Source organism: Dipodomys spectabilis, unplaced genomic scaffold (genome assembly GCF_019054845.1).
Source record: "Dipodomys spectabilis isolate Male_0828 unplaced genomic scaffold, ASM1905484v1 ptg000215l, whole genome shotgun sequence".
In the NCBI taxonomy this organism is placed as follows: domain Eukaryota; kingdom Metazoa; phylum Chordata; class Mammalia; order Rodentia; family Heteromyidae; genus Dipodomys; species Dipodomys spectabilis.
Window position 1 is genome coordinate 11085982 of NW_024870892.1, and position 16039 is coordinate 11102020.

Genomic DNA, 16039 nt, shown 5'->3' on the forward strand with positions numbered 1-16039 from the left:
GTGTGTGTGTGTCAATTGTGGGGCTTGAACTCTGAGCCTGGGCGCTGTCCCTGAGCTCTTCAACTCAAGGTTACAGCTCTACCACTTGGGTCACAGCACCACTTCTGGTTTTCTGGTGGTTTATTGGAGATGAGTCTCACAAACTTTCCTGCTGGGGCTGGTTTTGAACAATCCTCAAATCTCAGCCTCCTGAGTAGCTACAATTACAGGTGTGAGACACCAGCACCCAGCCAGGCTAGCTTTTTAATTTTTATTTTTGCCAGTCCTGGGCTTGAACTTTGGGCCTGGGTGCTGTCCCTGAGCTTCTTTTTTGCTCAAGGCTGGCACGCTACCACTTGAGCCACAATATCAACTTCTGGCTTGTGTATGTGGTACTGAAGAATTGAACCCAGGATTTCATTCATGCTAGGTGAGCACTCTATCACTAAGCCACATTCCCAGCCCAGCCTAGCTTTTTGCTGGTCATTTTGGGAGACTCTCATGGACTTTTCTGACCAAGCTGGCTTTGAATTTGATCCTCTAGATCTCAGCCTCCAATTTTTGTTGTTGTTGTTGTTGGTGGTGGTCATGGGGCTTGAACTCTAGGCCTGGGAGCTGTCCTTCAGCTCTTCAGCTCAAGGCTAGCACTTAACACTTGAGCCACAGTGCCAGTTTGGGCCTTTTCTGTTTATGTGGCACTGAGGAATTGAATCCAGGGCCTCATGCATGCGAGGCAAGCACTGTACGGCTGAGCCACCTTCCCAGTCCCTTTAGCCTCCAATTCTTGATTATCCCTCCTTCTCTCTCCCTTGGCAACTGGCCTCATGGTTTCCCCACAGACTAGACACAGGTCTGCCACAGGGCTCTGGCACTGGCTGTGCCCTCTATCTGGATTACTCCTTTCTAGTGCACACACGTGGCCCCTCCTTTGACTCCTGGAATGGCACCTTCTTGGCAAGGCCTTCCCTGACCACTTCATTTAGAATTGCAGCTTCCCTTTCTGACTGCCCCACGAGGACACAGTGAGCCATCCGAAGCCCGTTTGTGTTTCCTCTCCAGCCCGGACCTTAAGAAAATGCTGAGGAGTTTGCTGAGGAAGGGTTAATTCAAGAATTGGAGTGAGGGGCTGGGAAGGTGGCTCAGTGGTAGAGCGCTTGCCTTGCATGCATGAGGCCCTGGGTTCGATTCCTCAGCACCACATAAGCAAAAAGAAAAAAGCCGGAAGTGGCGCTGTGGCTCAAGTGGTAGAGCACTAGCCTTGAGCTGAAGAGCTGAGGGACAGCGCCCAGGCCCAGAGTTCAGGCCCATGACCGGACTGCCCCCCCCCAAAAAAAAAAAAAAAAAAAAAGAATTGGAATGAGGAGCACAGAGTGGCCAGAGGCTGGGTGGCACCCAGGAGTGAGCACATTATCACAGGGCAGTGAGCCAAGGTTTGTGTAGAAGATCACAAAGATTTAATTTAAAATCACAGTGTCTCAGCCAGGCTGCCCACCAAGGGGGCACCCCAACGTCCAAAGTTCCTTGAGAGGTCTGAGCCCTGTAGCAGGGGCCTGGCACTCAGGTGCTGGCCGGGGCAGGTGGCTCTGTTGGTGGCGTGGTAGGCTCCTTCTGAACCAGCTCTGGCTCATCCTCACCATCCTGGGGCGGGTGGACCAGGACCTTGTCCAAGATGCCAAACTCCTGTGCCTCCATGGGGCTCATGTAGCGGTCCCTCTCCATGGCCGACTCTGTGGGAGGCAGAGCACCCAGTAAGAGCAGAAGCCTGAGGCCATGTGCACAGCTCCCCAAAATGCTGTGTGGAACCGCCAAGCCCCCAGTAGGATGGTATTTGGAGATGGGGCCTGGGTAAGTCCTGAAGTCATAAGGGTGGGGTCTCCAGGTATGGCGTTAGTGCCCTTGTCAGAAGAGAATTCTGTGTGTGTGTGTGTGTGTGTGTGCGTGTGCACGCGTGCGCGCACATGAGCGCATGTGTACTTATGTGTACTTGTACTGGGGCTTGAACTCAGGGCTTGGGCATTGTCCTTTAACTTTCATTTTTGCTAGTTAACTGGAGATAAAGAGTCTCACAGACTTTTCCTGCCTAGGCTGGTGTGGAACCAAGATGCTCAGATCTCAGCCTCCTGAGTTGGTAGGATTACAGGGGTGCAAAAGAGACTTCTTACAGGCCAGGGAAAGGTCATGTGTGGATGAGGGGAGAAGGCAGGCAGTCATCCGCAAGCCAGGGATCAGTCCTGTGGAACCATAACCTTGGACTTCTAGCCACAAGCTAGGGAGACAGTCCTGGTTCTGGCAGGCCTGGTGTGGCCTTAGCTTCCCTTCTGCATCTCATCTCCCCACCAGTATAACACCGATTTCAGTTTTTCTTTCCCACTTTGTACTAGACCCACGTGACCAACATCCCCATCAGCAGATAGGAGGAACAGCATTGGCCAGCACACCCTGACGCCCCAGTGAGGCCAACTCTCACCCCTACCCCTACCACCTGCTCCCCAAACCTCAGAACAGGCACCGTTGTGACAGCACACAGCCGCTGTTCCTGCTGTGGAGCTGTGGGGACTTGCTACGCAGCCCAGGCTGGCTTTGGATCCTCCTCGGGGTCCTCTCGAGTGCTGGGGTCACAGCCGTGACCAGCGTGCCCTTCCTGATTTTACTATGCTTTAGGTTTAGGTAACTGTAGTGAGAGCATCTGCTTGTGTTTCACTGGCTGTGGGGGAGATTGCTCCATGTCGTGGCGCTCCCCAGGGCTGACGCTGATCCTGGGAGTACTGAGGCAGAAGTAATGCACATCTTGCACGGAGCACAGTGGGCTGGGGGCAGGACAGGCAGGATGGCCGCCAGTGGCGCCGCTGGGAGCATTGCTGAGACAGGAGGGCTCTGTTCTCATGACGCCAGGGGTGGGGCCTGTGTGGGGCGGGGCCAGCTTGGGTACTCACCAATCACCTGGAGGCTCTGCTTCGTGTGCTTGGCATAGATGTTGTACAGCTGCCTCTTGAGCTTCAAGATCTCCTCTGCTTGGATGGCGATATCTGTGGCTTGGCCCTGGGGGGTTGAGGTAGGAAGATGAAGGTTGGACTTTGGAGGAATTTCTCAGTCCCCTCATATCTTGCTTGGTCTTCCCAATCATATACTTTTTTTTCTGTTCTTTTGTCAGTCATGGCTCCTGAATTCTGGGCCTGGGCACCATCCCTCAGCTCTTCAGCTCAAAGCTAGCCCTACCACTTGAGCCACAGCATCACTTCCAGTTTTTTCTGCTTATGTGGTGCTGGGGAATTGAACCCAGGGCCTCATGCATGCAAGGCCAAGCACTCTATCACTGAGCCACCTTCCCAGCCCACTTCTTTTTTTTCTTTTTTTTTTTTTTTTGTCGGTCGTGGGGCTTGAACTCTGGGCCTGGGCGCTGTCCCTCAGCTCTTCAGCTCAAGCCGAGCACTCTACCACTTGAGCTACAGCACCACTTCCAGTTTTCTGGTGGTTTATTGGAGATAGGAGTCTCACGGTCTCTCCTGCCCGGGCTGGCTTTGAACCGCGATCCTCAGATCTCAGCCTCCTGAGTAGCTAGGATTACAGGCGTGAGCCACCAGCGCCCGGCTCTCTTTTTTTTTTCTTTACTGTCATACGGCGGGATGAACCCAGGGCCTTGTGCATGCTGGACCAGCGTTCACCTTTCACCTTGAAACCTGTGGTGGCTCCTTCCTGGAATCCCAGCTACTCAGGAGTCTGACATCTGAGGATGGAGATGTAAAGCCCGCAGAAAAAGTCCAAGATACTCTTAATTCCAACGAATCAGCAAAACATCAGACTGGAGGCATGGCTCAAATGGTAGAGCACCAGCCCAGTGAGTGCAAGGCCCTAAGTTCAAACCACTGTAGCAGCAAAAAGATAAAATCTAGACACTATACCAGATTTCTGCCCAATCACTGCTGTCTAGATCTCCCTCTGTACCCAGAGAGAGAGAGAGAGAGAGGGAGGGAGGGAGGGAGGGAGGGAGGGAGGAAGGGAGGGGCTTCTAGACCTTCACTCACCCGGGCGCCCCCTGAGGGCTGGTGGATCATGATGCGGGAATTGGGGAGTGAGTGTCGCATTCCAGGGCTGCCGGCAGCAAGAAGCAGAGAGCCCATGCTGGCAGCCTGACCCACACACCACGTGCAGATGGGGTTCAGTATGTACTGCATGGTGTCGTAGATGGCCAGGCCAGCCGTCACTACGCCACCTGCAGACAGAGGTGCAGGAGAGGGGTCATGCCTCCCCCACCCCACTCCACCCCAGTCCTGGGAAGGGCTCTGAGAGGCGTCATTGCCAGCAAAGATCCTAAGCATAAGTGGTCCAGGGGTGGGGAAATGGGTGTCATGGAGCCATGGGGAGGGAGATATCTGAACTAGCTGATTGTCACCATATTTGGATGAGGCCAAGGGGACCAGATCTAGCCATTTCCCATGAGAAACAACAAACCAGAGGAGAGTGGTAGCTAAGACGTTAAGTCCTGTCATCTTCCTGCAGTGATTACTGTGTGAGCTGCAGCTGGACAGTTTATCCTCTGTGTGGCCTTGGGCAAGTTACTCAGCCTCTCTGAGCCATAGTTTCTCCACCTACATTGGAGATAACTAAACCATGCCTACCACTTGGAATAAGGATGAAAAAAAGCTGGTTGAAAATTGTCTGGCATATATTAAGTACTTGATCCAAATCACCTATGCTTTTCTTGGGAATGGGACAAGGAAAAAAAAAAGCTTCTTTTTGGTCTGTTTGAAACAGAGTTTTTGAGTTCAGGCTGGTCTTGAACTCATGGTCCTCTTGCCTCAGATTCCAAAATGCTGGAATTACTAGTGTGTACTGCTACACCTGGAAAAAAATAAGCAATTTCAAAATGTGGATACAATCAAGTTGGTAAAAAAACAGTATGTGTCTGGGCTGGGAAGTTGGCTCAGTGGTAGAGTGCTTGCCTTGCATGCACGAGACCCTGGGTTCGATTCCTCAGCACCACGTAAGCAGAAAAAAGCCAGACGTGATGCTGTGGCTCAAGTGGTAGGGTGCTAGCCTTGAGCTGAAGAGGTGAGGGACAGCACCCAAGCCCAAAGTTCAGGTCCCATGACCAACAAAAATGAAACAAAACAAAACAAAAAAAAAGATATGTATGAATTCAGCTGTGGGTTTGTGGTACTGAATCTAAAAGTTAAAAATAGAAATACATCAGGCAGGGGCTGGGAAGGTGGCTCAATGGTAGAGTGCTTGCCTTGCCATGCACGAGGTCCTGGGTTCGATTCCTCAGCACCACATAAGCAGAAAAAGCTGGAAGTGGCGCTGTGGCTCAAGTGGTAAAATGCTAGCCTTGAGCTGAAGAGCTGAGGGACAGTGCCCAGGCCCAGAGTTCAAGTCCCAGGACAGATTAAAAAAAAAAAAAAAGAAATACATCAGGCATCTTGACTTGGGAGGTGATGATCAGGAAGATCAAGGTTCTAGGCCAGCCTGGACAAAAGATTAACTGGACCCCCCAGCTCAACCCATAAACTGGGCTCTGTGCTATACACCTGTCATACTAAGTGTGCAGGAGGCAGAGGTAGGAAGATCGTGATCAAGTGCCAGACAATCCCTATCTGGAAAACAACTGAAGAGAGTAACTCAAGTGGTAGAGTACCTGCCTAGCATGCATACTGGGGGTGGACACAGGCGCCACAGGCAAACTTTTATAGTTTCAAGATACTCTAGGGTTTCTGAAGAATGTTCACACCTTTACTTGGGTCTGGCCATCCCTGACCAGGGATGTTGGTGCCCAGAGCCCTGGCACCTCCCGAGGAACAGCCCTGCCCAGAGAAAGGCCCTGCTCACCAGGGCTGTTGATGTACATGTGGATGGGCTTCTTGTTGCTCTCGGACTGTAGGAACAGCAACTGTGCAATAACCAGGCTGGCCACATTGTCATCGATCTGTATGCGGGGAGAATGGGGGCGGGGGTGGATTGGAGGTGGGGAGAAGATTTAACGGAAGGGTGAAGGGACCTGGGTCAAGGAATCAGGAAGAGGGAGGGGGGCAGAGCCCAAATAAGACGGGTCAGGAATGCAGGGCACTGCTGGTGGCTCGCGCCTGTAATCCTAGCTACCCTAGCTTCTGAGGAAGCTGAGATCTGAGGATTGCAGTTCGAAGCCAGCCTGGGCAGGGAAGTCCCTGAGACTCTTATATCCAATGAATCATCAAAAAGCCAGGGGTGGAGCTGTGCCTCAAGTGGTAGAGCACTAGCCCTGAGCAAAAAAGCTCAGGGTCAACGCCCAGGCGCGGAGTTCGAGTCCACACACACAAACCCACACCCACACCCACACCCCCCCCCCCCCACACACACAGAGGGGAGGTGGTGGTCAGGAAGAGTTCAGGACCCTGAAGGGGGCTGGAAGAGGGGGCCGCGTTTGGGGGCTCGGTATGCGGGTAGGGGCGGGGTCATCGCGTCTGGGGCCTGTGGCCCAGGAAGGAGAGGACCTGGGGGTCGCAGGTGATCGGGAGGGGCGACTTGGAGGGGGAACTGACGGGAGGAAGGGGCTCAGAGGGGCTCGGCCTGGCCCGGGCTCCGGACGCTCGGGGCCGGGGCGGCGCGGGGCGCTCACCGGGCCCATCACGCACACGATGCGCTCCCGCAGCAGCCGCGAGTAGATGTCATAGGCGCGCTCACCGCGACCCTGGAGGGGGGAGTGGGGGGGGGGAGGAGGTGAGAGGTCAGGGAGCCGCGGGGGGAGGGGCCCTCCTCCCCGCCCCGGGCCGTGTCCTCGCCGAGCCGCCGTACCGTCTGCTCCACCACAATGGGAATGAGCGGGAGAGGCCGGGCCGCCGACACGTGTAGGCTCCGCTGCAGGGCCAGGCCGCTCACAGGCGTCCATTGTGCGGGGACGCGGGCAGCGAGACGAGGCCCCAAAGCGCGACACCGGCCCGCCACCACCAAGGCCTCCCGCACCAACACTGAGTGCCACATGCCGCCGCGCGTCCGCTTCGGCTTCCGTCCAACGCAAGAACTACAACTCCCGGCGTGCTCCGCGCCATTCCACTTCGCAGAACACACTTCCGGGACGCTGGACGGCGTGCAGGGGGTGGGGCCGGGGGCGGGACCAGGGTTTGGGCGGAGTTTTAAGGGGAGGAGTCAGAGGCGGGAGCAGCCTGGATAAATGCCAGGAGAAACCAGAGCCTGAGCAGCCGTGGGTTCGAGTCCGGTTCTCATCCACTTCGTCACAATCTCTTTTCTTTTTTTTTCCTGCCGGTTCTGGGGCTTGAACTCAGTGTCTGGGTGCTATCCCTGAGCCTCTTTGTGGTCAAGGCTAGTGCTCTACCACTTAGAGCCACAGCACCACTTCCAGCTTTTTCTGAGTGATTTATTGAAGAGTCTCATGGACTTTCCTGCCCCGGTTGGCTTTGAACTGTGATCCTCAGATCTCAGCTTCCTGAGTAGCTAGGCCTGACCAAAAAGCCTATTTTTTGAGATAGCACTTCATTATGTAGCACAGGCTTGCCTGAACTTACACGACCCAGGCTCCACTTGAATTGACTATATTTCTATTTTTTTTTTTTTGCCAGTCCTGGGGTTTGAACTCAAGGACAGTGCCCAGGCCTGGACACTGTCCCTGAGCAATTTTTGCTCAAGGATAGCATTCTACCACTTGAGCCACAGTGCCACTTCCAGCTTTTTCTGCTTATTGGTACTGAAGAATCGAACCTAGGGCCTCATGCATGCTAAGCAAGCACTCTACCACGAAGCCATACTCCTAGCCCTGAATTGCCTAGATTGCTGTCTTAGCTTCCCAAGAACTGAAATTACATGTTTACATCACACCTTTCTTCTGGCTTGAGTTTATTTATTTTTTCTTGGTGATAGTACTGAGGTTTGAATTCTGGTTGTTCAATTCTCTACCACCTAAGCCAACACTGTACTCTGGCTGTGTGTGTGTGTGTGTGTGTGTGTGTGTGTGTGTTTTGGCTGTTGCAGGGTTTGAACTCTGGGCCTGGGCACTGTCCCTCAGCTCTTCAGCTCAAGGAGAGTGCTCTACCACTTGAGCCACAGCATCACTTCCAGTTTTCTGGTGGTTTATTGGAGATAAGAGTCTCACAGACTTTTCCTGCTTGGGCTGGCTTTGAACCGTGATCCTCAGATCTCAGCCTCCTGAGTAGCTAGGATTACAGGCATGAGCCACTGGTGACCAGCTTGTGGTTATCTTTTATTTAAAATTTTTTTTATTTATTTATTGTTCATCATGGCTTTTGAACTCAGGCCTGGGCACTGTCCCTGAGAATTTTTTGCTCAAAGCTGGTGCTCTGCTACTTTGAGCTACAGTTCCACATTTGGTTTTCTAGTAGTTAATTGAGGTTAAGAGTCTCAGGACTTTTCTGCCTGGGCTGGCTTTGAACTACGATTCTCAGGTCTTAGAATCCTAAGGCAGCAAACCTGGCTCCAGATCTTGAAACTCAAAGTAGATATTGGGTGCCCTAGATAAAGAGTGTTTCATATGCTCCCTGTCCTCTACAGAATCTTATTCTCATGATCAGATGAAATGGGACACAGACACTCCCAGCCTCATGGGATTAGGAACAGGGCAGAAAAGTGGCCATGGAAGTTTCAAGAAGGCAATCAGGACAGAAGGCCTGGGTGGAGGCAGCCACAGGGAGGCAGGACCTGGCTATGGGCAGCCAGCATTTGGGTTCAGAGGGGTTCAGGCCCCAGAGCCTGTGAATTTACTGTCACTGTCCCTAGTGGGGACTTTGGAGATGGGTGGGAAGGGGTTGTCCCAGTTTCTACTGTGAGTCAGGTGGTGGCCTTGCTCAGCCAGTTTCCAGAAGGCCCCAAGCTCCTGCCCCACCCTGGGGAGAAGTGCTAGCCATGAGCTGCCACCACCCCCACGGCCCTTCTCCAGGTCCCCACACCCATCATCTTGGATGCAGAGTTAGCACCTGCTCCACCTGGCCCTACCCCCATGAAGCCTCGACGTATCCACAGTCCCACCCAGCCCCCTCCAGAGACCCCTGATAGACGTCCTGATCCCACACTCAGCAACCTGATGATCAGAGAATCGGGGAAGCCAAATCAGGCTATGTCTCTCCATTACCTTCCATGGCTCCCAAATACCCTGCTTCCTTCCCCTCTTGTCCCTCCCTCTCCCTTTTCCTTTGGCTCAGCTCTAGGAAACATGAAGCTCAAGATGGCCCTTGTCTAGCTCTCTTCAAAGCATCAATCTTAGCTTGGATGTCACCTTTTCTTGACCACTTTGGTGAACTGCCCCCTATGTATGTTCTAGAACATTCTTCATGATTAATTTTCATCTATGCATTACCATGATCAAAAGTAATTCTATGGCCAGGCCCTAGTGGCTCATGATGTCACCCTAGCTACTCATGAGGCTGAGATCTGAAGATCTGAGGATCATGGTTTAAAGCCAGCCCAGGCAGGGAAGTCTGTGAGACTCTTATCTCCAATTAACTGGGGCTCAAAGTCATAGTGCACTAGCCTTGAGCAAAAAGAGCTCAGGGAGGGCTGGGAAGGGGGCTCAGTGGTAGAGCGCTTGCCTTGCATGCATGAGGCCCTGGGTTCGATTCCTCAGCACCACATAAGCAGAAAAAGCTGGAAGTGGCGCTGTGGCTCCAGTGGTAGAGCTTGAGCTAGTCTTGAGCTGAAGAGCTGAGGGACAGTGCCCAGGCCCAGAGTTCAGGCCCACGACTGACAAAAAAAATTAAGAAAAAAAGGAGCCCAGGGACAGCACCAGGCCCAGAGTTGAAGCCCCATAATAAATAAAAAAAGAAAAAAAGAGAAGTAAGTCTATGAACTTACTTTGTTTCTCCTTAATCAGCTGGGTCCGAGGTTCTCAGCTTGTGCTGTCTCTTGCTTTTTTGTTCAAAGCTAGTGCTTTGCCACTTGTGCCACAGCACCACTTTCTTTTTTTTTTTTTTTGCTGGCCAATGGGAGATAAGAGTTTCATGGACTTTCCTGCCCAGTCTGCTTTAAGTCACAATCCTCAGATCTCAGCCTCCTGAGTAGCTGGGATTACAGTTGTGAGACACCAGCACCAATCTTCTAATTATTCCTTATAGCTCCTCAGTGGAACTTTCTAGCCCAGATCTCCTATGGGATACACATCTGGTAGAACATGTTAGAGACTATGGTTCATCCATACCTGCTGATGCCAGCTGAAGCCATTTGGTCTGCACAAGAACCAACTTGACTTTCTTCTGGGTGACACACTCTCCCTAAATCCTGCTGGAATTCTGGGATTTTGCCATCATCACCAACAATACTTGGAAAGGCCAACTGTTCCACTGGAGGCGTGTAAGGAGAGAGGGACTCACTAAGGCCCGCCTACCCCAAGGGGGAGGCACCCGATTTCTATGGGCTCAGCCTGGTCTTTCCTCCATGGCTGAATCAAGAACCCAGAATTGCCAATTAACTGTCAGAAAACCAGAAGTGAAGCTGTGATTTAACTGGTAGAGTGCTAGCTTTGAGCAAAAGAGCTTAAGTACAGTACCCAGGCCCTGGGTTCAAGCTCCACAACTAGCTTAAAAAGTAAAAGCTAGAATTGACATTCTCTAGGCTAAGAGCCATAATTTATTTCCTCAGCAAGTGAGTGGATGTGTGCCACTGCTGCTGGCAGCTCAGAAAACCATGTGAGACCCACACCAGGCTGGAAACGTACACAAGATAGCTGCCACGTGATTTCCAGAGTTTTTCTTCCCTTCCCTTCCCTTCCCTTCCCTTCCCTTCCCTTCCCTTCCCTTCCCTTCCCTTCCCTTCCCTCCCCCTCTCTCTTTCTTTCTTTCTCTTTCTTTCTTTCCTTCCTTCCTTCTTTCCTCCCTCCCTTCCTCCTTCCTTCCTTCCTTCCTTCCTTCCTTCCTTCCTTCCTTCCTTCCTTCCTTCCTCCTTCCCTTCCTGCCTCCCTCCCTGCCTCTCTCTCTTCCTTCCTTCCTTCCTACCTTCCTTCCTCCTTCCTTCCTTCCTCCCTCCCTTTCTTCCTTCCTTTCTTTCTTTCTTAGGCTGGAACTCTGGGCCTGGGCATGCTGACCCTGAGCTCTTCAGCTCAAGGTGAGTGCTCTACCACTTGAGCCACAGTGCCACTTCCAGTTTTCTGGTAGTTAACAGAAAACAAGAGTCTCATGGAGCCAGATGCCAGGGGCTCACACCTGTCATCCTCGCTACTCAGGAGGCTGAGATCTGAGGATCACAGTGCAAAGGCAGCCCAGGCAGGAAAGTCTGTGAGACTCTTATCTCCAATTAACCACCAGAAAACTGGAAGTGGTGCTGTGGCTCAAGTGATAGAGCATTCACCTTGAGCTGAAGAGCTCAGGGACAGAGCCCAGGCCCAGAGTTCAAGCCCCACGACTGACCCCTCCCCCTCCAAAAAAAAAAGTCTCATGGATTTTTCCTGTCTGGGTTGGCTTTGAACCGTGATCCTCAGATCTCAGCCTCTTGAGCAGCTAAGATTACAGGCATGAGCCACCAGTGTCTAGCTAGAAGGTTCTTTTTTCTTTTTTTGGTTGGTCACTGGGCTTGAACTCTGGGCCTAGGCACTGTGCCTCAGCTCTTCAGCTCAAGGCTAGCACTCTACCACTTAAGCCACAGTGCCACTTCTGGTTTTCTGGTAGTTAATGGGCTGGGAAGGTGGCTCAGTGGTAGAGTGCTTGCCTTGCATGCATGAGGCCTTGGGTTGGATTCCTCAGCAACGCATAAGCAGAAAAAGCTAGAAGTGGTGCTCTGGCTCAAGTGGTGGACCATTAGACTTGAGCTGAAGAGCAGAGGGACAGGCCCAGAGTTCAGGCCTCATGACCGACAAAAGAAAAGAGTCTCATGGACTTTCTCTGCCTGGGCTGGCTTTGAAGGGCAACGCTTAAATCTCACCCTCTGGAATAGCTAGGATTACAGGCATGAGCCACCAGTGCCCAGCTGGGACTCTCAATTGATTTTTATCCAGATCAGCCTCAGACCACATTCCTCCTACCTCCACTTCTCCTGCAGCTGAAATGACAGGTTTGAGCCACCACACCTTGCTTGTTCATTGAATGGTGGGGAGGGAGGGGGCAAGAGCTAGGTAACTTTCTGTCCAGGCTTGTCTCAAACGTCTTTCTTCCTGATCTCTGCTTCTGGAGCAGCTGGGATTAGAGGTGTGGGTCGACACACAGGGCTGTATGTTGACGTCTTACATAACTGCACAAAGTCAAAACCAGAAAGTTGACACAGATACTATCTGTGGATTGCATTTAAATTTCAACAGCGGTCTCCTGTATCTTATCCCTGTGCAGTTTATGCAATTTCTTTAAGCAGGTTAGAGTAGGAATGCCACACATATCAAGTTTACACACAGGACCTTAGGCAACTTTGTAACTATATTATCAATAGAGAGGGAAAGTGGGTACAACAGGCTGTGAAGAGTAGAGTGATTAAAAATGAGGGGCTGGGAAGGTGGCTCGGTGGTAGAGCGCTTGCCTTGCATGCCTGAGGCCCTGGGTTCGATTCCTCAGCACTACATAAGCAAAAAGAAAAAAGCCGGAAGTGGCGCTGTGGCTCAAGTGGTAGAGCGCTAGCCTTGAGCTGAAGAGCTGAGGGACAGCGCCAAGGCCCAGAGTTCAGGCCCCACGACCGGAACCCCCCCCCCAAAAAAAAATAAGAATTATAATGAACCAGTCACCAGTAGCTCACACCTGTCATCCTAGCTACTCAGGAGGCTGAGATCTGAGGATCTTGGCTCGAAGCCAGCCTGGGGCAGAAAAAATTCATGAGATGCTTATTTCCAATGAACCACCAGGAAACCATAAGTGGTGCTGTGGCTCAAAATGGTAGAGTGCTAGCCTTGAGCAAAAGGAGCTCAGGGACAGTGCCCAGGCCCTGAGTTCAAGCCCCAGGAGTGGCAAAAAAAAAAAAAAAACAACAACACAAAACTGTGTCCAGCTATGTAAAGAGTGAATGTCTTATGAAGACCAGTAGGAAGTCCAGGTGGTACTTTGTGGGAGTACTGTTGGAGGAGGGGCTTAGGCAAGAGGACCCCGGGAAGTGACCTCATCTTTGACAAAAGACCAAAGAGAACTTGGAACCCAGGTATCTAGGTAGCCACATTCTAAAACTAGCCTCAACTGGCAAACTTGTCCCGCTATAGCAAGGAAAAACATCATGTTTTCTTGTTTTCCGATTTTTACTGGTTCAGACTCCAGGAGATCCTGCAGAGAGCACTTGGCTGACACCTGCAGACACTGGATCAACCCTAGACCCAGACCCCAGCCCCAAACCAGACCCCAAAGAAGATTCTGGCCCTGTATATGGAGAGACCGGCAAGTGACTCCTGGCAGTCCAGACCAGGAGAGCTGGGATCCAGACACCACGGTAACTCCTCCACGCCCATCCCAGGTGCCAACTGGGGTGGATGCCAAATGGGCTGAGCCCACTCTGCTGAAGATGAAGCTGGGTTATCAAACTGCGGCGGCAGCAGCTGCGGTGGATGCCAGGATGATAGAGACCCCTTCATCTCAGATTGGTGAGTCTCCAGCCGGGCCTGCAGAAGAGCCACCACTGCCGTGTACCCGAGTAGGTCTCCTGGTGGATCTGTCCACAGCTGCTGGGGTGGACCCAGCCCCGCCAAAAGCCTCATCTGGAGAGTTACAGCCCCGGAGAGCAGTTCTGCATCTTGTTGTGCATCTGCCCACGGCATACAATGAAGACACCACTCCATCGGCATCAGATGACGAAGACCCAGCCCAAGGTGCAGACCACGCGGCTCTCATGGTGCCCCTGCCCTCACCACTGCAGGAAGAACCATTTTCACCTGCTCAAGAGGAACGACACGGGGCAAACGATCTGTATCTGGAGGATTTCCTGTCCACAGCATCTGAGACAGACTCTCCTGTACCCATGTCAGGAGACCAAGAGCCCCAGCTGGAGCCAGCCAGCCTGGATCTGCCCAGGGTATCTGGTGCAAGCTCTATTCCATCAGAGGAAGAAGAGGAAAAACCAGCAAGATGTCGAGCACTTTGGCATCATGAGGTGTCTCTGACCAATGCCTATGAAGAAAATCCTCTTCCACCAGTAGCCGATGTCTGAAGAGATGGTTCACATTCCAGCTGACCTCAAGCTTGAAGTTACCTGTGTCACTTAGGACAGATGGACCTCCTATCCGTGACTGGCCTCACTGATGTAGAGATCTAGCAGGCTCGACAGACTTGGTCTGATACAGACTTACCTTTATGTGCAGGGGACAGTTTAGCTTCCAGCAGATAAATCCACTTGATTGCAACTTAAGACTGGGAGCACAACTTTGGGTGTGGAGATAGAGACTTAGAAAGTCCTGAGCTCCACTGAGCACCAGCTCAAGCACTGAGAGCAGCCCTTTTCCTCCCCTTGGAAGTGATCTGCTGAGCTTTTCTTCTTTTGTCCTTTCTGTACAAAATTTTACAATTGATGTTAATAAAAGTTTATTATAGTTCAAAAAGAAAAAAATGAATATAATGAGCCAATTGCCAGTGGCTCACACCTGTAACCCTAGCTACTCAGGAGGCTGAGATCTGAGGACTGAGGTTTGATGCCAGCCCGGGCAGAAAAGTCTGTGAGATGTTCATTTCCAGTAAATTACACAGAAAAGGCCGGAAGTGGCACTGTGGCTCTCAAGTCATAGAGTGCTAGCCTTGAGCACAAAGAAGCTCAGGGATAGCACCAAGTTCCTGAATTCAAGTCCCAGGATTGGCAAAAGAAAGAAAAAAAGAGAGAGAGAGAGAGAGAGAACCACAGAAGTGGAACTGTGGCTCAGGTGGTGGTAGAATGCTAGTGTTGAGCAAAAAAGTGCAGGGACAGTGTCCAAGCCCTGAGTTCAAGCCCCAGGTCTGGCAAAAAAAAAAAAAAAAAGTCTCATGGATTTTCCTGCCTAGGTTGGCTTTAAACTGTGATTTTCAGATCTCAGCCTCCTGAGCAGCTAAGATTACAGATGTGAGTCACTGGTACCCAGCACAAGGGCATTTTACTCATCCATTAGAAAGAATAATATGTCATTTGTAGGGAAATGGATGGACCTAGAAGAAATCATGTTAAGTGAGGTAAGCCAAGTTCCGAGAGACAAAAGGTGTATGTTTTCTCTCATATGTGGAAGCTAGAGCAAAAATACAACTGGAGGGCTGGGAAGGTGGCTCAGTGGTAGAGTGCTTGCCTTGCATGCATGAGGCCCTGGGTTTGACTCCTCAGCACCACATAAACAAAAAAAGTCAGAAGTGGCACTGTGGCTTAATTGGTAGAGTGCTAGCCTTGAGCTGAAGAACTGAGGGACAGCGCCCAGGCCCAGAATTCAGGCCCCACGACTGGCAATAAAATAAAATAAAATACAACTGCATATGATCACCTCTATAGGGTTGTATGCATTCACACACACAAGGTCAGACCAAGCGAGGCTACCCTTAGGGGAAAAAACCAAACTGTTCACTCCTCTGAATAGCTGAAGTACTATCAAAGTATTTATCAAAATTAATTCCAGGAAATGGAATCATGGGTTTTGTAATAGCAGTTGTTATAGGTTGTGCTTTTTTATTTTTTTTATTTTTGTCGGTCATGGGGCCTGACCTCTGGGCCTGGGCGCTGTCCCTCAGCTCTTCAGCTCAAGGCTAGCGCTCTACCACTTGAGCCACAGCACCACTTCTGGCTTTTTCTGCCTCATGCATGCAAGGCAAGCACTCTACCACTGAGCCACCTTCCCAGCTGTGCTATTTTTTTGGGGGGGGGATGGCAAAAGGGGGCCACAGGAATGCAGGGAGGAAAGGTGCACAAATGCAGTCATACTATTCAATATACACTATATAAAAAACACACTATGTGACTTGTGGACAGGGATGGGAGGGAGAAAATGGGGGAAAGAAGACAAAGGTGGTGTTGTCCAAGAAGCATGGTACCCATTACTCGACTTATAGAATTGTTACCTCTTTGTACAACTCTTTTTTTTTTTGATCTGTCATGGGTCTTGAACTCTGGGCCTGGGCGCTGTCCCTCAGCAATTCAGCTCAAGGCGAGCACTCTACCGCTTGACCCACAGCGCCACTTCCAGTTTTCTAGTGGTTTATTGGAGATAAGAGTCTCACGGACTTTC

General features: G+C 51.4%; 1 protein-coding gene across 1 annotated transcript; it reads right to left on the reverse strand.

The window, feature by feature from the left end:
- Window positions 1-1417: 1417 nt before the first annotated feature.
- LOC122122766 (caseinolytic mitochondrial matrix peptidase proteolytic subunit) lies at window positions 1418-6976 on the reverse strand. Its single transcript, XM_042697130.1, has 6 exons — window positions 6745-6976; window positions 6569-6640; window positions 5803-5899; window positions 4002-4189; window positions 2913-3018; window positions 1418-1706 (listed from the first exon to the last, which is right to left on the reverse strand). The coding sequence occupies exons 1-6, from the start codon at window positions 6928-6930 to the stop codon at window positions 1537-1539; spliced, it is 819 nt and encodes a 272-aa protein (XP_042553064.1). The 5' UTR covers window positions 6931-6976; the 3' UTR covers window positions 1418-1536.
- Window positions 6977-16039: the final 9063 nt, after the last annotated feature.

Coding starts and splice junctions, on each gene's coding strand:
- LOC122122766 (XM_042697130.1), bottom strand. CDS start 6,930: ATGTGGCACTCAGTGTTGGTGCGGGAGGCCTTGGTGGTGGCGGGCCGG. Junction 4,190..5,802: donor CATGTACATCAACAGCCCTG/GTGAGCAGGGCC, acceptor CTCTGTCTGCAG/GTGGCGTAGTGACGGCTGGC. Junction 3,019..4,001: donor AGCCCTCAGGGGGCGCCCGG/GTGAGTGAAGGT, acceptor TCAACCCCCCAG/GGCCAAGCCACAGATATCGC.